General features: G+C 46.6%; 1 protein-coding gene across 2 annotated transcripts in view; it reads left to right on the top strand.

Moving 5' to 3' along the window:
* LOC147684397 (uncharacterized) overlaps window positions 1-15641 on the top strand; it is a 118100-nt gene extending 102459 nt beyond the window's left edge. For both annotated transcript variants that reach the window (XM_086940324.1, XM_086940325.1), the window contains 2 exons: window positions 10252-10361; window positions 14225-15641. In XM_086940324.1, coding sequence (XP_086796450.1) covers window positions 10252-10361; window positions 14225-14308 — 194 coding nt within the window. In that variant the 3' untranslated portion in view covers window positions 14309-15641. The remainder of the gene's footprint in view (window positions 1-10251; window positions 10362-14224) is intronic.
* The last annotated feature ends 6633 nt before the right edge of the window (window positions 15642-22274 follow it).

The raw sequence follows: 22274 nt of genomic DNA, 5'->3' as shown, positions 1-22274 counted from the left end.
CCCCCGAGAGGGGGAGGCCGCCGGCCAAGCAAACGCGCCTGTAACCGGCGCGTGGTCGGACAGTGATAGGACCCCAATGTCCGCCGTCGTAGCGGCGGCACGCATCGGCCCACTAACCAGAAGATAATCCAACCGTGCATAGGTTCGGTGCGCATGCGAAAAGTAGGAGTAGTCCCTGTCTGTGGGGTGCACGGAGCGCCAGAGGTCGTGTAAGTCCATGTCTGCAATTCGGGCCTTCACAGCCTGGGAAAGTTCTCCAGTCTGCGGAAACCGCTGTGCTGACCTATCCAGTACCGAATCAAAGACGATATTAAGGTCCCCCCCAAGAATAACATGGCGATCGGGAGAGGCAGTGACATCCACCAGTACCGAGTCCAAGAAACGTTCCTGATGGTCATTCGGGCTATAAACGGAGCCAACCGTAAACGCTATGCCTCCCAAACGGAGGCGATAGGCCAGAAGCCTCCCCTTCTGCTCAGCATATTTATACAGCACCTCCCCCCTAAAGGAGCTCGCTATGAGGATGGCCACCCCCGCGGTCTTGGTTGCTGCAGAAGAAAAGAACTGGGTAGGGAACTTAGCAGAACGCAATCTATGGCAGTCGCGGGACAACAAGTGGGTCTCCTGCAAAAGGCAAACGTCAGCCTGCATCCCCTCAAGCAGGGACAAAATCGCCCTGCGCTTAACAGGATTATTCAGTCCCTTAACATTAAGGGTCACCACCTTCAGGGACGACATGTCTCCCAGGGACCAGGAACGCTATGCTGCGGGCAAGGAACCAGAGGGCGGGGGGGCGGGGGCGCGGGGCGGCAGCGCGGGACAGGCCAGAGCAGGCCAAGCGCGGACAAGGACAGCATCGGACGGGACTCCCCCAACTTCAGAACAACACTCAACCCCACCCAAAACACACCCATGGCAACTAGCCAAATGTAAACTCAAACAACCCATTGTCTCAGTCAAGCCCCAAAACGGGCAAGTCCGTAGAAAGTAGAAAAGTGGACGTCCAGCCACTCACCTCAGCCCGCCCCTTCCCATCCCCCCCCAGCCCCAAACCTGGCATCGAAGAAGCTATGTTCATCTCCCCCCGGAGTGAGTCTAGGCCGTCAAGGCCACGCCGTTGGAGTCGGCCAAGTTCTCGGCTGCCGCCCTCAGGGCACCGGCCATGTCCGCCCTGATAGTAGGGGAGTCAGGACGCCCAGCGCTCGCTGTCGATCTTCTCCTCGCCGATCTCCGCCGGCCCCGTCTCTCTGATCGCCTCCACGACGGTGTAGCTCCATCCTCCTCCGTAGCCGTGAGTCCCAGGACACCGCAAACGTCTTGCAAGGAGCGTAGTTGATGCAGCACTCCGTTCCAGCGAAAGATCAAGCGAAAGGGGTGCCCCCAGGAGTATGGTGTCTCCTGGTCACGCAAGAAATCGGTAGCAATCCTGAAAGACCTGCGTTTCTGCAGTGTGATGGCGGACAGGTCCTGGTAAAGCGCAACAGGCCGTTCCCGGAAAGTTAGCAGCTGTTTCCTGCGGGCTTCAGACATGATGCGCTCCTTCAGCGGGAAGTCGGGCAAAAAAGCTAAGATGTCCGGCGGGGGCGCCGATGACTGGCGTTGTCGGCCAACTCTATGGGCCCTATCGATGCGAATAGGAAAGTCTGCGGCCTCCCCCAGGATCTCCCGGAACAGGTCCTGCAGATAGCCCACCAAATCAGTCCCTTCGTCTGCAAATGGCACGCCCGCACTCGAATGTTGTTCCTCCTGGACCTGTTCTCAAGGTCCTCGGAGTGAGCCTGGAGCTCAACGCACTGCTCCCGGAGGCGGAGAACGTCCTGTTGTAAGTGGACAATCTCATCGTCTTGGCGTTGAGATGCCGTCTTCACCGTCTCAACCCGTTCACCAAGGCCCTCCACCTCTCTGCGGACCTCCCGGACCTCGCTAGCCACTTCCCGCTTCAGCGTCTGGAAGTCTTCTTTGAGGGAATTGAACAGCTCCTCCATGAAGGATCTCGTGACAGGGGGTTCTCCTCCAGACGCGTCTGCCGAGGCCCTGGAAGACCCCGGCGACGGCTGTGTCCTGTCCCGTAGCTGCTGGGCCCTGCCAAGCATGTCCGGCAGGGTACGGTCCCCCTTTCTCGAGCCCCCTCTTCCAGTCATTCCTAGGGCTCTAACCGCGAAGTGGGTACAGGCCCGCCGCTCCGGGGAATGCTCAGCCACCAGCGGGCACTCGATGTGGGGAGCTCCTGTCGGGTCCGGGGGACTGCGTCACAGACGACAAAATGGCAGGCCAGTCCGTGCGCTACCAGCCATGGGCGCCCAGCCGAGATGGTAGCTGGAATCTGAGCTGGGGGGCCTCGTCCAACACACACCACAGGGAAAGAGCTGAGCAGGGGCGGAGGGCGCAGAAATCCGCCGTCGAGAGGCTCAGGGGAAGGCCAACAACACCGACTTCTCGGGGACAAAATGGCGGCTGGGTGGGGCCAAGTAGATCACCCGTGCCCGGCGACAATACCGGGGCACCCCAGAAAGCAGGCAACCGGAAAAGTAACGCAGCCAAGGCCACACTGTCACTCAGAAAGGCCCGGGGAACCTTCTCCGATTCCAGGCCGATCGCTCTCCAATCCCGGGATCGGGTCCCCCAGTAGGCAGGGTGCCACCACCTCAAGTCCAAGCGCCAAGTCGCGCAGCCAAAGTCCTCCGCGTAGCGTAGCGGATCCTCCAGTCCGCAGCTCTCCCTCGACTCCGCCGAGCTCCGGGACTGCCGCCGGTCAGATCGCCAACTTTCAGCACTAGGCCCAGCCGAGGCGCATGGACAGCACTCCAATACGCTCCGCCTCCTGGGCGCTCCGTCGTCCCTCGATCTTCGATCGGTCTTTTGAGGCGCTTCCACCGAAGCGATTAGGGTCAAAGCGGCATCAATGTGTGCGCCCGGTGCTTCGCCACACTCCTCTCGTCCGCTGAGCTTCAGCGGGGGGAAAAAAGCTGAAGGAAAGGGCTCGAGCCTAGTTGGGCCGGAGGAGCTGCGGGAGGAAGCGTCCGCTCACCCCGCCATCTTGGCCACGCCCCCCGGCGCCACAGGTTTAAAAGGCTTTTGTAAAGCAATCAACAACTGTCCAGACAAATCCTGACGAAAAGGAGCAGTACTCACCTCATAATCCTTTATGCATCGGACCACACACAACTGTGGGTTTTGAGGAAAAGCTGGATAAGTGACAGTAGACAGATTAGTCTTTGTACGTCTGGAAACCGTAAAAGTAACGCCTTCCGGGGAAAAGGAACGGCCCGCGAGATCCAATGCGCGGACGTCCGAGATACGCTTACAAGATACCAAGCATAAAAGCATTGTCAATTTTGCAGATAATTGCTTACGAGACAGAGAAGCGTTGGGAGGCCAGGCTTCCAGAAAACGTAATACAACGGAGACATCCCAAAGAGCCACATACTTCGGACATGGCGGCTTAGCCATCCGAACACCACGAAGCAAAGTAGAGATTAGACGATGTTCTCCAATGGGCTTCCCGTCGACAAAATCATGGCCCGCAGAGAGGGCGGAGTGAAAAGAATTGACAGTCCTATAAGCAGAACCAGAAGAAGCGATGGAAGCAAGAAAATTAACAACTAAAGAGACATCTGCTGAAGCGGGATCCAGGTCTCGTTCAGAACACCAATCACACCATCGACGCCAAGCTGACGCATAACGCTTGCGCGTGTTGGGGGCCCAAGCCTCCTTGATAAATCTCTCAGCGTCTCCAGATAAGTCAGGGACTTTCCAGCGTTCCCCGAAAGACGCCATGCCACCAGACGGAGCTGGCCCGACAGAATTAGAGGATGTGGATGGAGCAGAGGATCCAACAGTAGGTTCCACTTCGTTGGAAGCAGGAACGGGGTCGAGCAACTCATTTCCAGAAGATCCGGAAACCACGCTTGAGCTCTCCAAAGAGGAGTTATCAGAATGATCTCCGATTGAAATTGCTTCGTTCTGGCCAAGACTCGCGGGATCATCGCGAACGGGGGAAAAGCATAGCAAAGCTGAGGAGGCCAAGTCTGGAGAAAGGCATCCGTGGCAAGAGCCTCCGGATCCGGACGCCAACTGTAAAACCTGGGCAGTTGAGCATTGAGGCGAGAGGCGAAGAGATCGATCCAAGGTCGACCCCAAAGGCGAGACAGATTTCGAAAGACACGGGGGTGAATCCGCCAGTCGCTGAAGTCCAGCAGATGGCGAGAATTCCAGTCAGCCACTTGATTCTGACGACCTGGGAGATACTCTGCAATAAGAGTGATCTTCCTCTGAAGGCAGAAATGCCAGAAATCCTTCGCAATCTCCGCCAACAGTTTCGACCGTGTTCCCCCCCAGTTTGTTCACATACCGTACCGCTGAGATGTTGTCCATGCGGAGCAAAATGCAACAGCTGGTGGCCTGAGGAGCAAGGCTGCGGATCGCAAAAGATCCCGCCAGAAGTTCCAGGCAGTTGATGTGAAGGGCTAATTCGTCTTGAGACCAACGGCCGCCCGTCGTCATGTCTCCGCAACGGGCTCCCCAGCCCCACAGACTCGCATCCGATTCCAATACCAAACCTGGAGTCGAGCCGAACAGGGCTTTCCCGTTCCAGGCCTCCATGTGATGGAGCCACCACAACATCTCCAACTTCGCGTCCTGTGACAGAGGAACAAGGTCGGAATAACGAAGACCCTTCTGCAGGTGCCGGATCTTGAGTCATTGTAGGGCCCGATAATGTAAGGGACCTGGAAAAATCGCTTGAATGGAAGAGGCCAAGAGTCCGAAAATCCGAGCGATCGACCGCAAAGATACGTTCGGTGTGGACAACAGTAATTTCAATTCCCTCTTGATAGACCTGACCTTCTGGGCAGGCAAGAGAAGCTGGCAAGAGATCGAGTCCACAAGGAAACCCAGAAACTCTATCGACTGAGTGGGTTGCAAATGAGACTTCTGAGGATTCACTAGAAATCCGAGAGACTGAAGTAGATCGATTGTCCATGATAAATGGGAACGCAGTTGCAGCGGACACTGAGCCATCAAAAGAATGCCGTCCAGGTACACGATCAGCCGCACCCCCGCGCTCGCAGAGATTCCATAACTGGTCTCAGGAGCTTCGTGAAGCACCATGGAGCAGACGATAGGCCGAACGGGAGAGCCCTGTATTCGAACCACTCCCCTGACCACTGGAACTGAAGAAAGCGGCGATGAGGCGGAAAGATGGGAACGGACAAGTAAGCGTCCTTCAAATCCAGGCGAACCATCCAGTCGCCCTTGCGAAGAAGATCCCTGAGAAGATGGATGCCCTCCATCTTGAAGTGGCGATAGACCACCCCGTTGTTGAACTCCTTGAGGTTGAGCACAAGGCGAGATCCTCCCCCTTTCTTCTCCACCAGAAACACATTGCTGACGAACCCCTGTGGATGTAGGGTCGTTCGCACAATGGCCCCTTTGAGAAGAAGAGAATCGATTTCCTTGGAGATCACCTCTCGATCTTGTTGGGAAAAAACAAGGGGAAAAGAGACGGGACCCTGAAGGGGTGGGTGATAAAACTCGATGTGGTACCCTTGAACTGTCTGTAATATCCAAGCATCGTTTGAGATCGTGCGCCAATTCTCTAGAAAAAACTGCACCCTGCCCCCCAGAACAACACTTTCGTAAGGAATCAAGCTCACCTGTAGAGGAGAAATCTTGTCGACCTCCTTGGTTTCCACCATAGCCTCCCTTGTTGCCTTGACCACGACCTTTACGGGAGGGGTAGAAGGTCGTCTTGGAACTGGAATAGGATTGTTGTTGTTGCTGACGTTGTCCGCCTCCACCCTGGTGGGACTGTTGGCCACGTTGTTGACCAGAACCTCGGCCGAACGAACGTCCCCCAGATCGTCTGGCCTTGGCAAAAACCGGGCGGAACGCCCTGCGCAAGGAAGATTGCGCCTTGTCAAGGCCACTAAAGGTCGCCACAAACTTCGTTAACTCCTTTAAAAATGGTTGACCAAACAGGAGACCTTGAGCCAGAGCACCTGACTCAGACGTTGCAAGTTCAGACAAACGTGGATCCATTTTCAGCAAGATGGAACGTCTACGTTTGGTGGATAGGGCACAGTTCCCGTTCCCCAGGAGACAGACAGCCCGTTGGGCCCAACCAATAAGTTCATCGGGGTCAATGCCAGACGCCGACCCCTGAGCCTGATAACCCAGATCCAGGATCTTCGTCAGGGGACCAAGAAGATCTAGCAACTTGTCCTGACACAGGCGCCACGAGCGATCAATCCCCTTTTTTGGATCTTTATTAAACTTCTTAAGGTAGGTCAAAATCGTTGGATCAACCTCCGGAGTGTCAGCCAACTTATCCGCCAACTCCGGGCGAGGGCACTCGGAGCGTAGCCGAGAACGCACCTCTTGATCGAAAGAATCACGGATGTGGGCTTGGATGTAATCTGCAACCTCTGGAGCAGGGCACCAAATTTTGGAGTTGGGGTGTATGATATCAGTGGGCTCAAAGGTCAAGACCGGTGGATGGGAGGAGGCGTCAACAAAATGTTCTTTGCGAGATTTCTTAGCAGGAGGGGGACCAGAGGGACCTGAAGATGAAGAAGAGGAGGTATCCTCCGTGTCCGGGGGTGGAGGATGGGAGTGACTAACTTTAGTAGGGGTAGACAAAGACTTTGCCAGTTTCATAAAGTCTGATCTATGAGGATTCTTGGGCGACTTAGAGGAGTGTTTGGAAGCAGAGGATGGAATCCAGCCCTGTTGCTGGGCATAGTCGGTCAAATGGCGCTTCAACGGCCCAATAGCGCGGACTAGCGCGGTATTGACTGAATGTTGGACCCCTTGGTCAAGGGCATCGACCAAATCGTACTCAAACGACTCCTCTTGCTCCTCCTCATAATAATACTCCTCAGTGTCGACATAATCAGCCATGGCGTTTAAAGTACAATGCACACCACTGAGGAAAAAAATATATATACAAATATATATATATATACAAATATATATACAAATATATATATATATATATATATATATATATATATATATGCCCACAAAGAATTAAGAAGCAAAGGTCAGGTTGTAACCAAGCGACCCTGTCAGGGGGGTGACAGCCCCACGCAAGCCAAAGAGGTAGAGCAAGTACTCGACCAAAAAACAACAAATTTTGAATGTGGAGGGACAAGCTTGCGTAGAAAAGACACCCTAGGCAACGCCTCTAGGAATTATACAGCCCAAAACCCTTTCGTGAGGTAGAGGGCGTCAGGAGGGGCTCTCCGGCAGGCAGTGGGCAGAGGCACAAGAAGAAAACGCCGCCTCTTAGCATGTCCGGGCTCCCTGTCACACGGAGCGTAAACAAATGCCAGCGCGCATGCGCGGTGGCGTGCCTGAAAAACCCGGAAGAGGAGCAACGCGAGACACACGCGCGCGAGTCCCCGAGCCCCGGTCCCGCTCCACAAATAACAAGACACGGGCACGAAGCGCCCGAATGTCAAGAGAGGCAACACGCGCTCTCAAGGGAAACAAGAAGAAACAACATTTTGACAACCAGAAAACGCCAGCGGCAGCGCTACAGGCACACGCAAAGCGGCAACAAGTAAGGCATGCAGCAAAATGCGGCGTATACGAACGGTAGCAAAACAAGAATACAATTTAGCAATAAACATGCAAGTAATACACAAGGAATGTAGAAAAGCACTTAACTGGCTGCGAAGCAGCAAAGAAAGAGGAAGTGTTGTCCTCTATGGTGGTTTATATAGCATGTAGTCTCTATGGTTGCCTAAGGGCTCATGGGAGTTGAAGTTTGCTTTTTTCTTTACTATGTTCCTATTGGCTGCTGTTGGTAGTAAATAAATCGAGAAAGCATAATCTGAGCCTCCTGTCCTGCCATAGAATGCCATTTTTTTCGATATAGCTTTTACTGCAAGTGTGCCGCTTCAGGGAGCTATACCGTTGAACTTCCAGCATTTCAGACTCAGGTTTAAGAGGTACAATTTTGGCTTCATTGTTTTCAAATCATTATTTGAAATAAAATTATTGAGTAATGATTACTCCTCCAGATGTAACATTCAAGGGATTCATTTTATTAAAACGGTATATTATTAACCACCCAAGAGAAATAACTGGGTGGGGGTAAAGGTTACTGATAAGGATAAGGCTATTGTTATGAATAGGTGTGTTGTAGGGTTATGATAGGGTTAGGGCTAGGGTCATGGTCAGGGCTTGTCTCTGGTGTAGGTTTATGGTTGAAATCAGAGGTAGGAGTAGGATTTAGGATAGGTTTAGAGTTTGGGTCGCTCTTAGGGCGAGTCTTTAATGTGGGTTTAGAGTATGGCTATACGAAATTTAATTAATCTGCTTTTTTCATAATCACCTGATGTTTCGGGAAAATTAAACAAACGTATCTGTAAATATGCTAAATCTGTCATTTATCCCTGCATTTTCACACAGAATTTGTCCTTTGGTCGATTTTTTGACACAAAGACGCAGTTTGAGCTAAAACTTTTTAGCATAAAACACGACTGCTGTGAATAACAGCGGCTCACGTTCTAGTGGTTTGAGATGTTCCCGCACTCCTGAGCTATAATTTTACTGAGATTGGTGGCATAATTAGACAAGATGGCATAATTTCAGGAATTTCACGTAACAAGCTTTAATGCAAAAATTCCCCAAATGATGCGTATTACAAGGAAATAATTTAAATGTCTCCCAAGCCTGGTTTATTAGAGTCCGGTTAGGGTCATGGATGAGGCTAGCCTTTGGTGTAGGTTCATGTTCAGTTTAGGGTTGTGGTTAGCATCAGGGGTAGGATTAGTGATTAAGGTAGGTCCCGAGCCAGGTTAGTGTAAGGATAAGGTTTAGGGTAACAGGATAAGTGTCATTTCTGCATCAGGATTAGTGTTGTGGTTAGCGTGAGGTCACACCAGGTAACATGCGCACACAGATGCATTTACTCTGGTGAATCCTGCATAAACTATGGATACCCAGCTTTGTCTATGAATGGAAGTATAGTTCAGCGATAGCGTACTTGTTCCGCTAATTGTTGTGGGCCTGATGTACATAAGGTTTTTGCAATCACAAAGTCGATGGTTACCAAACTCACAGGTTTGCCAGATTAAAAAAACAAAGTTGCGATGTACCAATGGTACGTTACGATTGGCAATGTCAATGGCTTTGCAACTTACGATGAGCACCGAATCATTAGGAAATGGAGCATGAAAATATCTTCCCCTCTCCAGTGCTTCTTAATAGCATTCACCAATGGTTTGCTACCACAGCTACATTTAGGTCAAGCCTACCAAGAGCATAGAGGGCCTTGGAGACTGCTCATTGGTTGTTTTTCCTGTCACTCTCAGTTGCCTGCTTCTTATTTGTGCCCCAGCAATCTCGTGTTTGTCCCTCCCATGAAGCATGGTCGGTTTGTAAAGCACAAAACACTAACAGGTATGTATGTAGGAAAGCAGTCACTGTGCAAAAACTGATTAGTCCGTCTACATTACATCCATTAAATGTCTCCAAAGTATCACGATGACCAACACTTTCTTAGTACTCAGTCTTATATGTCTAATGTAGCAACATCTTCATTCACTTGACTCAATTTTGGGGTGCCTTTTGAGCTTTCTTAAGACCCCTGAGGGTACCTTTGTGACTATGAGCATTTTTAACTCCCAAAGCTTTAATCACACTGAGATGTTGCCATCTCACATCAAGGGAGCCACAGGGTGTCAGATGGCGAGGTAGCGGCTGGATGGTGCAGGTGTGTCCGGTACCCGGAACGATCAATTTAATTATTTTGAGTTTGTTGTGAAGGTCAGACTGGCCATTCGTCCATCATGGTCTATCAGGCCGAGTGCATTCATGGTGTCAGCTCCAGGTGGAATTAAATATTGATTAGTTTATTTAACCTATGCTGTCAAACTTGTGGTTAATGTAAAGTATGTGTGCAGGCTTTTTCCAGTTTCCCGTTTCTATTTCCGATATTAGATTTTCTAACAAATATGTTCTCAAGCTTATGACTTTACAACTATGGTATTTCTTTTTAATGTTTCTGACTTAAGCCTTCCGAAGCCCAAGTTTGCACTATACTACCAATCTGGTAAAATCCACATTCAATAAATTCTTCTGCCAAAGGTCCAATCTGTGGCCAGATTTGAGTACGGTGAAGAAGCGGGGACATCCCCAAATGAGGATGAGGGCCTGCGGGTGCCCATGCAAACCCCTGTTGTGAAGCTTTGTAGCTGACCAACCCCATCTAATCGCGCAGCTCTGCTTTTCTTACCCCAGGCCTCGACTGGAGGTGGCTGGCGGAACATCTAGACGTTCAGCTGATCTTCATTAAAAAATGGCAACAGACAGAAAAAGACCCCGCGGAAATACTGCTGAGGAAATGGGAGGTAAGGCATTTTTTTATATTTACTGGACTGAAAGGGCGCATGAACATTTTTGTGGTTTGGAAAGAGTGTACTCAAAAATAACGCAAGAAATTGAGCCACATTGAAAATAACGCAAGTAAGTGGTGCACCGAAAAATAATGCTAGGAAGGGATATTGAAAATAGTACAAGTAAGAGGTGCACTGAAAAATAACATATTATGGAGATTGAAAATAATCGGTTACTGAAAAATAACCCAAGTAATTGAGCAACATGAAATTGAGCCACATTGAAAATAACGCAAGTAAGTGGTACACCGAAAAATAACGCAAGGAAGGGATATTGAAAAGAGGTGCATTGAAAAATAACATATTAGGGAGAGTGTAAATAATGCAAGTGGTTACTGAAAATAACACAAGACATTGAACCACACTGAAAATAACACAAGTGGTGCACCGAAAAATAACGCTAGGAAAGGATATTGAAAATAATGCAAGTAAGAGGTACACTGAAAAATAACATTATGGAGATTGAAAATAATGCAAATAATCAGTTACTGAAAAATAACGCAAGTAATTGAGCTACATTGAAAATAATGCAAGTAAGAGGTGCATTGAAAAATAACATATTAGGGAGAGTGAAAATAATGCAATTGGTTACTGAAAAACAACTCAAGAAATTGAGCCAAATTGAAAATAACACAAGTAAGTGGTGCACCATAAAATAACTCTAGGAAGGGATATTGAAAGTAATGCAAGTAAGAGGTGCACTGAAAAATAACATATTATGGAGATTGAAAATAATGCAAATAATCGGTTACTGAAAAATAACGCAAGTAATTGAGCTACATTAAAAATAATGCAAGTAAGAGGTGCATCGAAAAATAACATATTAGGGTTTTTGAAAATAATGCAAGTAAACGGTTACTGAAAAATAACGCAAGAAATTGAACCAGATTGAAATTAACGCAAGTAAGTGGTGCACCGAAAAATAACGCAAGGAAGGGATATTGAAAATAATGCAAGTAGGAGGTGCATTTAAAAATTACATATTAGTGATATTAAAAAATAATGCAAGTTAGTGGTTTCTGAAAAATAATGAATGTATTTGAGCCACATTAGAATTTTTAAAACATCAACAGTAGGCGGTGCACTGAAAAATAGCACAAATGAGGGACATTGAAAATAATGCAAGTACGTGGTGCATTGAAAAATAACATAATAGGGTTATTGAAAATAATGCATGTAAGCGGTTACTGAAAAATAACGCAGTAAAGTAAGCCACATTGAAAATAACGCAAGTGGTGCACTGAAAAATTACGCAAATGAGCAGCATTAAAAATAATGCATGTGGTGCACTAAAAATAATGCAAGTAAGCCAGCCACACTCACAACAAGTGCATGGCCCCACAGCGTGACTCAAAAGCACTAGTTCACGTGTCTTCGTTTGCGAAGGGCCCCTCAGGGGCGGTACGGTTGGGTGGTTGAAGCCCGGCGACAGGATACAATACTTCGTTAGGGACCAAGGGAGCCAGTTTAAGGGAAACATGGGTTGTGACTGCTTGAAACCCCATTGCCATTTCACAGGCACCATGCACTGCTGTTGGGTGTGAATGATTGCCTTGGGAATGAGCGGAATGCACAGTGAAACATCTGGAACGTTGCACCAGAGCGGGAAAGATTGTGGTAGGGGTAACATGCATGTTAGCCTGGCTGTAGTTCGGTACTGTGCATATTGTGTAATATTTTTAGGGCCCTGTTGTGAAAACTGTTTTTTAAATTAACTGTTAAAAAGGATGCTCTCCCGACAGAAGGTTATTTTGTAAAGATTTTCTGAGGCACCTAGAGATGGGGAGTAGATTCGACATCTCAATCCGCAGCATGGATTTATTCTGAAAGATAATGATGCACTTGCCTTCAAGCTTTAATGTTGAGCTTTCGAATAAAAAAAACATGTCATATCACTCTTGTAAGATGGTCTAAATTAGTTGGGCTGGTTAAAACACAAATCTTTAGGTTATTTAGCACGCGGAGCGCATTTCCCTGGGACTAGTTTGAATGCCTGAGGGTCTAGAGAGCAGGAAACGCATGGGCGCCCAGCTGATGTGCTTCCTGGAGTAGAGGAGCTCCAGGTAAGATTGGTGAGCTTGGTCTTCAAACATCTCTGAGGGACCCCTGGGCTACGCTGCACCGGTTGGGCTGGAATGGGCAAGGGGCGAGGGTTGTTTATCTAGCATCAACACCACCCCGCTCCCCTCAGAACCTAACCTCCCATGCCACATCTCAACGACAACTCATACAGTGAGAGAAAGAGCTAGAAAATGGCCAGAGCTACTTGAACCAAACATCTACTGACTCAGTGGAGATGCCAACTCCACCTGGTAGAACAGAAAGATAAAGTCAACAGGACCCCTCTGACCTCAATGGAGAGGGAGGACGTGGGATTCCGGAGCACAAACTGAGCCATAATACTACGTTGAGAATCCTTACCAAACTTAAAGGTTCCTTTCTACTTGATGGACAATTCAGAAACTTTGACAAAGATAGCAGAACTGCTACAACAAAAACCTCAAGGGGTACTTCAGAGTAGACGCAATGCGACTGTGTATACCACCTCCTGTCTGACCAGTGTCCATCTGTAACCCACAGCTCCGGCGTGTACTAGTCAAGGAAGATTATGCCACGTTACCCCACTTGTGTTTTTTACCGCCTGCCATTATAACGCGGTCATTACAACGACCCCGTTGTAACAACGCATGCCATTACTCCGCAAGTCGGAACAACGCCTTGCTCTGGGGGCCGCTGGATGTCGGAATAGTTTAATTTACTATTCCAACTCCAGTCTGTGCAACAGTAGGAAAGGTGTTGGATTTTAAATCCAACACCTTCTGACCCCTAGAGGAAGTCGTTGTTCCGACTTGCGGAGTATTGGCATGCAGTGTAACAACGCGGTCATTGTAACAACTGCGTTGTAATAGCATGCGGTGTCCCGGTTTCATGGTAAACGATGTTTACCGTCTAGGAATATCAGAAATAATTCCCATGAAAAACACAACCGCTCTCTTCCCCTACAGGTGAACTCGCTGGTCTTTGAGTTACGCAGAGTAACAAAGTTAATGCTGCATCATATTTACAACACATGGTGTCATGATGATGACATTGCCAACACAAAAGTAAACAATGCAATGCTTGTGTGAAGCTAAAAGAAATGTATCATTGCGCGCAGGTCGAAAGCAGTCTGATGTGACTTCTGTACTCAGCTTAAATTGGAGGTCAGTTGTCTTTACAAAGACACAATCCAAGGTTATATTGCACAATAGGTGTATTTTTTGTGACTGTTAAATATATTATGAGTTGATAGAACATGCAGTGTTGGCTACCACATCTTCTACCCATTGTTTTCCTCTGTTTTTATTTCAAACCAGTATTCCACACACTGCTAGGTTGTGTTACTTTATGTCATATTAGTATTAGTAGCAACAGGTTTGCATTCATTCCTATTGTTGTTTGTGGTGTGCCTGCCCTATAGCTTTGCATATATCATTCATCTAAAAAAAAAAAAACCTATTTACGCAAAAGTTCATAGCTATCTACACATACAAATCATTTTACCGTAAATGATTTTTTTTTAATACATATAAACCCAAAGGGTCCTTTAGGGTGGAACCAACAGCAAAAGGCTCATTTTATGAATATATATAACATTTGCTTGTGTTTTGCAGTTCAGAAGCTTGTGCTACTTATCAATACATGTTATTGTGTGTACTTCTTTGTTATTGTACATGTAATAGCTGTAGCATATCAATAAACATCCTCTGCCACACCAGATTACACAATCTCTCCTTGCTGTATCAATAATGAATTGTCTCTTGCCTCCCTCTCTGCAGTGTAAGATTTCGGAGGCGACGGTGGGCACGCTCTTTGACCTCATGCTGAAGATGGGCCGCGAAGACCTGGCCGCAATGCTGTGACTCGAAGGTGGTACATCGCTTACCGCCCGTGTGGTGCACCATGGTGGCACTCTGCACGTTGAAACAGGCTGGAGATACCTTCCAAACAGAACCCTATGCCAAAGCTTCAGGTCCTCGCCTTCTCTATCTCACCACAAAATACTCTCCTTCCGAGACAGACTATACCACGGAAACCATGCCGTCCATTTGCATTTCTTGAGACGCAAAGGTCCTCTCATTCCAGCCCGGCTTCCATTTTGGGCTGCTTGATGATACCTGGCAGTGAAGCGGTCAGCTGCCATTTTCAAAATCAATGCTACAATTTCCATCACTGGCATTAGCAATCTGGCTGTAACTCTTAATTCCTCGGTCACGGGGCTATCTGTGGTGGTGACGGTGCCACATCTGTTCTTGGGAGTTCATTTTGAAGGTACTGTGGATGGAAGCAGATGGAAGGAATGTCTCTCACTCAAAGAAAGTAAATGGAAATATGGATAACAGTATATTTGACATAAAGGCATTTTTAATTGCACAGGGAAGGATTAGGATAAGTATATAAGCAGTCCTGAGGTTTCATATATGCGAATTATAAAGGGTGGGCGTTTAATTGCTTGCAGAGGACAGCTGAGTGATTCTCTTGCAGGAGATAAGGACAGACGAACTAGGTTGAGTAACAGCCACACCTCGGCGAGCTGCAAGGTGCCGAAATGCTGTCTTGACCCCCCTCCACCCTAGTCAAAATGTACACTTTGGGGCGTTCTTCAGAGCTCTCTGGGCACGTCTACTGGTGGCTGGCTTGAAGAGTCCTGGGCTGGTTCACACGCCTGGGCCACACTACATGTCCTATGTTCCAAAGCCGACCTGGTCAAAGAGAAGGCGACAATGAACACTTTGAGGGGCGCCAAGAAGTACCAGCCAGAGGCATCACTGTGTATCAATTCATGGAAGTGCTAGCCTCATTTCACCGAAACCTGGACTACCTGGAAAGGATGTGAACATGCACAGCTTATTTGATTGGCGGCAGCAGCAACAGCATTCACAGAAAGATTACACTAAATATAAGACACTAGGAAGGCGGGACTCTGACCATTGCACGTATTATATCCATCCCAATGCTGCCTTTTCTCTAAAGACCAGGTGCTACCCTAGGTATACTTTATTCGAGAAGGGTGCACATTTGGAGTCAAGTGTTCATGTTGGGCGATGATGCAACCAATGTACTCATATACATTTTTGCAAGTTTGCTTTCTCTCCCAGACGTCTCAGATGCTGTGTAAATTTTATTTAAAGGAATGTATGTTGCTCTGTTTGCTCAGACATTGCAAACCATATAGAATTAAAGCCATGTCACCAATATCTGACATTTTCCTTTTGTTCCTAGTGACAAAAGTGGTCTGGGTGGTAGGGCACGCTTTCAAGTCCAGGATAGCACAGATAGCAAGTTAAAACCAGGAGAGCGTGACACTGTTTCAGTCACTTCATGATATGATGGTTGGGCGTACGTTGTGATATGTTAAGTTCTCTTGTAGGTGGTTCAGTGTTCATAACATTTGATATGTCAGTTGTCTACCATCAGGTAGTGTTATGTGAGGAAAACAGACACCTTACCTCCTTTGTGGCACCCCGGAGAGCTTTTCCTTTCAAGCGCATGCCATTTGCCGTAACGTCCGCATCCTCTGTATTCCAAAAGCTCATGAGGGAGATGTTCAAAGATTGTGTAGTTGTTCGGTATTTCAAAGATGACTTAATGTAAATGTAAAATGTAAATGTAAATGTTTTTGTACTTGTATAGTTCGCAGCTACCCGGACCGTGTCTCCCGGCGCTTGTACTCATACCGCTAAGGAACCCTTCCTGGTTTTTCTTGTGAAGAGCCCACTCCTGGGCACCCCCATGGTGAAACCAGGCATCCTCGCGCTGTTGGGGCCGTTGTGGAGATTAAGCAAGCTATTGCCCAGAGTTGCAGCGTGGGACCCATGATTGGAATAGGCACTGAGGCGAGAATATCCGTTCAGAGGAATTTGAGCCCGAGACCCGCCGAGGCGGGAATCGAACCCTGGTCCCGGGCCAGAGCTCTGCATCAAGGTCTGCCGCTCTAACCATTCAGCCACACTTCTCCACAATGTGTTTGAGAGTAATGTGGAGCAACCATTTTACAATACAGAGGGTTGATGCTCCAGTTTGATAAGTATACATTTGAAGAACATTTCAAGAAACTTGTGTGGACTGCTTGGGTCATCACATATCCAAGAGTGGAGTTAGACCCAAAATAAAGTCGTTGAAAGCCATTGCGGAGGCCTCAGCTTCTTCCAACAAAGACTAGTTACGGTCATTCTTGGGGTTGGCTGAATTTTCTACAAAAGTTGCTACCCCCTTCACTAAAGAAACCAATGCCTTAAGGAACGTACTAAATAATGGTACATTATATGAAGGGGGGTGTTTGAATGCCTTTGTCAGGACACGCAAAGACAGTTTCTGCAGTAAAGTTCAAACTCTACAAAACCAAGGATGTTAGCGTGATTGCTATGGACACAGGTAAGTTTGACTTTTGTTATGTTCTAACGCAGAGAAGAGATGATGGTAGAGGAAATGCTGTACGATTTGCATTAAGAGCGCTCCGTCGAGCTGGACACACCTACTCTACCATCAAAAAGTAGGCATTGGATAATGGTGGGGAAGACAATACTTTTTACATATGTGTGGAGGGTGCCCTTTATCCTTTACACTGACCAGAAACCCCAAATTGACTCATTCAGTACAAAGAGTGGAAATAAAGCCACATCCAGTATTATTAATTGTCAATACCAACTACAAGAATATAATTATATGATTATGTAGAACGCACCTGGATGGATCGGATGAAATGTTGCAGAGGAAGACGAGAACGTTTGCTTGACCAATCAAATTGATAGTGTAAAGAATGGAACTTTGGTGGAGAATAATTGGAGAGATGAGTTGGACAAAGATGAAGCCCTTACCAAAAAAAAACAGAAAAACATCACGTTATGGGTTGTGCAAGGTTGACCCAGTTCTAAGAATGTAGATCAGGATGTAGTGTCATACGTTCAAGTGGCCCAGGAACCTACATGTGACAAGGGGCTGTTGCGTTGTCTAGGACAATTAGTGGTTCTGTCCACTATGAGAAAGAAAGTGTTAGAGTTAGACCATGAATGCGACACAGGCATTCTGGCAATGAAACGCAGGGTACGTGAAGGTTTTTGGTGCCATGCGTTGATAACGCTATAGAGTGCTTGGTAAGAGATTGTGGTCCTTACATAATAAGTGATAAAACTCATGTGACTAGACCTTTCTACCCATTTCTGTGGATGCACCTACTGCACCATGGTCAAAATTGGATTTAGACATTTTGGGGCCCATTAGAGTTTTGGGTGAACTTTCCCTATTTGCCATCGTACTAATAGATTCCATAGTAAAGTGGCCTGACGTCAGTTTCGTGAATAGAATGAGCACTAAATCGCTGATCCAATTAACAAATATAATTCATGAGAGAAGGGTACCCTAATGAAATTGTAACCAATAACTTTACCCAGCTGGTGCCGGAGTAAATGAGGGCGTTCCTAAATGTACGTGATATCAAGCACATTAGAACGTCTCTGTACCATCCTAGGATCAACGGCTTGGTTGAAAGATCAATTACAGCTGGCACTTGCTAATAAATGTAATTTATTTTAGAAAGTATAATGTGTCAACTGGGATGTTGCCCTTTGTACTTTCAAGAGGACCTGTACCCAGGTCCAAACTCAACAGGGGAAGGAAGAAGCAATATTTTGAGGACTCATCACATTTGTCTCTGGTGGTTGATGTAGGAGAAAAGCACAAGGTGACTAGGAGGATTTATCTAAAAAAGAAATAGATCTGCATAACTTGGTGGGGGTTGCGTGGTCAAAGCCAAGAAACTGGGTTGTGTTGTAAAAGGTGAATCCAGGTTTTCTGCTTCTGTTCAAGTTCTGCGTACGATGGCGAATGTGGTGTGTGTGCCCTGGATGGCAGTGTGTAAATAAGGACAGAATTGTAGCTTTTCCCTCGTGATAAAGTCAATTGCATGTGCGGTTTGGGGTCGGAGTCCTACATAACAAGTGTGAATAAGTTACCTTAAATGCATGCACAATGTAATAGACGGATACCAGATCGGTACAAAGGCTTCTTTGTCACTCTTGCTAGTTACCTTGCAATTGACCATTGTGTGCTTCTATTCTGCTTCTTTTATGTGGAGCGGGGACCAAGTACTTATTGCTTCATCTTGATTAGTGTGCTTCCACTGCTCACACTGTGATTGAGGCACTATTGTTTTCTTCCTGTATTGTTGCTTCTTCCCTCCCATCCCCCTTGTTCATGCTGCTTATTTCCTCCCAACCCCTTGTCCTCCCGTTGTCCGCGCTGCTTATTCCCTCCCATCGTCTGCATTGTTCCCCACCCTACAACAGAAAAAAGCATGTTACGCACATCATTGCTCTGTTTTAACTCATCCCCATCGGCCTTTCTGGCCCATTCCTGCTCTCCATGTTGCCGCTCCCCTACCACCGTCCCTTACTTTTGTATATGTTGCCACTCCTACCTGCCCTAAGGGGCAAGAAGTGCCCTGACGCAGCCAGCTGGCCACGTCACAGAGCTTTGCTCTAACAGTTAGTCCTGCTGCACAGGAGCTGCGCTGCCGTACAACATGCTAAAAGACATAGGCAAAACCAATAGCTCTTGCAAAGAAGAGATCTGGTGGCTTTGCCAGTGCTTGTTTTACTTTCTTTGCCATGCACATAGCGTTCATTTCTAATCAAGCTCATTACTACAAGCAATCCGACCACAACAAGACAGGCAACAGCTAACACGGAATAGCATAAATATCAACTAGGCGTTCGTTACAATGAGGTGAGTTAAAACACGCCGCTGGACGCGAGACCTTTTCCTTCATCCTAAGATTCTAAATTCTGGACTTCCCAAATTTACTGGTCGCCATTTTGATCCCACTTTCTAGGATCTCCAGATAGCTGAACACTATGGAGGCAATCTTCGATCAAAAGAAATAAACCCTAGAACAAGTAAAGATAACTTCTAAAAACACATCACTTAGCACTAGTGATTGCCCGTGCACCATCCCCTCTCTTAGTAAACTAAAAACAAAGATCTATAATATACTTCCATAAATAATAAGAACATACAGCTAAAACATATCTGGTTCTCACTGTTTCTCACTTAAGAGCATCACAGTTGTGAGTCATGTGCGTGTTGAGGACGTAGGACCCGTGCTCACCGTGCCACTGGAACCAAGCTACACCCAACTGGCCAAACCAGTCCTCGGCTTCTGATGTTCCAGTTCCAGGGAGGCCCTGGCCTGACAGCTCTGGCCGGACGGTTCCCACTGGAGCGGACTCAAGACTGATTTGCATAGGTTTGGGTCCAAACCGAGGTGGTGTGGTGGGCAAACGAATGAATGTTGGTATGCTACCCTGAGCGAGTGTCCGTGGTAAATTGCAAGCAGCTCTCATCACCTTCTGTGTGTTTAAGAAATACGAGCATCAGAGTGGAGAAGCAAAAACTTTATAAGAATAGAAGCGGTGATGAAGCGCTCAATATGGACAAAGCTTTGTGAAGAAGTATTGAGGAACTACATACGCGAATTGCCTCTCAAATTAATATTAATCCTTTGACAAGACTTTGTGAGGATCTTGGCAATGTTTTCAATGAGAAAAATTTTTTATGTAAGAAAAACTGTGTTAGCTGAGATAACACCTACTCAGCAACAAGCCTCGTCTCCCGGAACCAACAGAGAGGTTAAGTCATTTTACTCTTATTTCAGAAACCACTTTCTCGGGCGTTATCAACAAAAGCGGACCATCACAAGGCTCTCCCTGGACCTCTAGCCAAATGGCTGCATATAGACCTTTTGGTACAAAACCACTTTTATCCACCTTCGTTAGTGGCAAAATTGCTTTTGTTAAACAACTGCAAAGGTTGTCCAAGAGTCCTTTAAATACAAACAATTTCAGGGCTCCCATTTTGGGTTAAACGCCTGGGGAAAATTGATTTTTTTCTAAGCAGAAGATCTTACTGGACCTTTTTCAAGCAAGCTCCCAGCCAGATTGAAGCCCCGAGCTGGTGGTGGCCTCTGTACTGGATGACTAATCAGACAGGTAGAATAGTGGTGATATTGGGGTCTTGATCTTTTGGACCTTTCAGCAGCCTTTGACATCATCGATTTCACCGTCCTTCCTATTAGGCTTGCTAATACAGGCATTTAAGGACTGCGCTCCGGGTGGGTGCTATCATTTCTGACAATTCACTACTGGGCTGATACGCTACTTTCTTTCAGGGCACAACACCCAAAAAAACTTTCAATTGTGGTGTCCCCTCCGGTTGGATAGTCCTCCCCTCTTATTTAACGGTTACAAGCATCCACAGAATCACCTTCTCCATCATGTCGGGAGCAGATTTTATATGTACGCTGATGACACACAATTGATCTTTTCTTAATCTCATATCATGCTTAAAACGTCTGCTTTGGCAGAAGGTTTGTCTTTGACCCACTATTGGATGTCAGCTAATTCTATGAGATTGAACCCTGCTAAAATCGAGCTTCTTATGACCGGACAAGACCCTGTGGTCGTGAAGAACTCATTCGCCTTCCTTCAGGGGCACGCTCCAACAAGATCTGTACGGTCTATCTACACCCACTGTAGTAATGTGTATTTAAGTGTTTAGTCAATAAAAACCATTGCTCTGAAATCCATTCATAGAGTATCATGAACATAAACAATTACTTTACTTTCAATCTAAAACATTGTCCTAGAATGTTTTGTCAAATTGTTTTCATGTAAAAAAATATTTATAAAATCTTTAAAAAGTCATGTGAAAACAAATGTTAAAAGCTTTAATTCATACAAAGCGTTTCTCTTAATACAGCAGCGTTCTATTAAGCCACCATTGTTATTCTAAATAATAATTATCCCCCACATAGGTCAGCCTTCAGTGCTTGTTGTTTGATTTGGTTATACATTAAATTTCTTAACTGGAGTGATACATTTTTCCTTTATGACTAATATAATCCCAGGTTTTAAAGTGTAAGAGACTTGTGCAAATTAGTCGATGTTACTTTATTCTCACATGTTCTCCAATTATCATAACCCAATATTACTCCTTTATAGAAGTGCAAGTACCTTATTGTAGCTCCATTACTTTGGCATTCCCTTTTACAAATTTTACACCCCGGCAAATTAGGGGTATAGAGGAGCCACCAAGCCACGGAATTACCACTTGCCTGCAGGATCGAAGTTTTTAATTTCTTAAAATTCCTTTTAGCATTGTTTTCCTTTCTTTCAAGAACTTCGGGCAAACGCAGAAGATGTGTACCCAAGGTTCCTCCTTATATTTACACAGTCGGCATTCTTGGTTTGGCGACTGGTCCTTCCAGGTTGGGATCAGAGCTTTTGTTTCCCACAGACCAAATCTGAACTGCATGGACTGATGTTTTATTGACAGCGAGAAGTGTGCTTTGAGATACTCCTGGGGCAGGAGTTTTTATATGAATTAATCACTGTCCAGGTGTGTCGTCTTAGTATAAAGGTGTTCTTGTGTTAAATGTGACAAATGCTTGGTTGTAGCCTTTATTACTTTGTACAAATCTTGTTTCCCAATGCTCGCACTCCAGGCTTCTTGTAATCCTAATTCCTTGATAGCCTGGTTTAGATGTTGTCCCCAGGATCCTGTTTTATTATTCAGTTTTTGGTCCTCAATTTCCTGCCAGCACACATTATTGATGGATCCTCTGTCAGAAATTTTTGCTGGCAGGAAATTATTTATTACTGTCATCCAGCCGTGAGGGACCCCACAATTCAAACGGGGGAGACTACCCAATGTGGTTCCATCAGTGACGACATTGTCCAGTCCCAGGCACCTGATCTAATACCCACATTTCCCAGTCCCACGATGGGAATGGTGTGGTCAATCATATCAACAGCTGAAGATAGGTCTAAGAGG

The sequence above is a fragment of the Lissotriton vulgaris genome, chromosome 10 (assembly GCF_964263255.1).
Source record: "Lissotriton vulgaris chromosome 10, aLisVul1.2, whole genome shotgun sequence".
Lineage (NCBI taxonomy): Eukaryota > Metazoa > Chordata > Amphibia > Caudata > Salamandridae > Lissotriton > Lissotriton vulgaris.
Note: the sequence above shows the minus strand (reverse complement) of the source record. Positions and strands in the feature narration are given on the sequence as shown.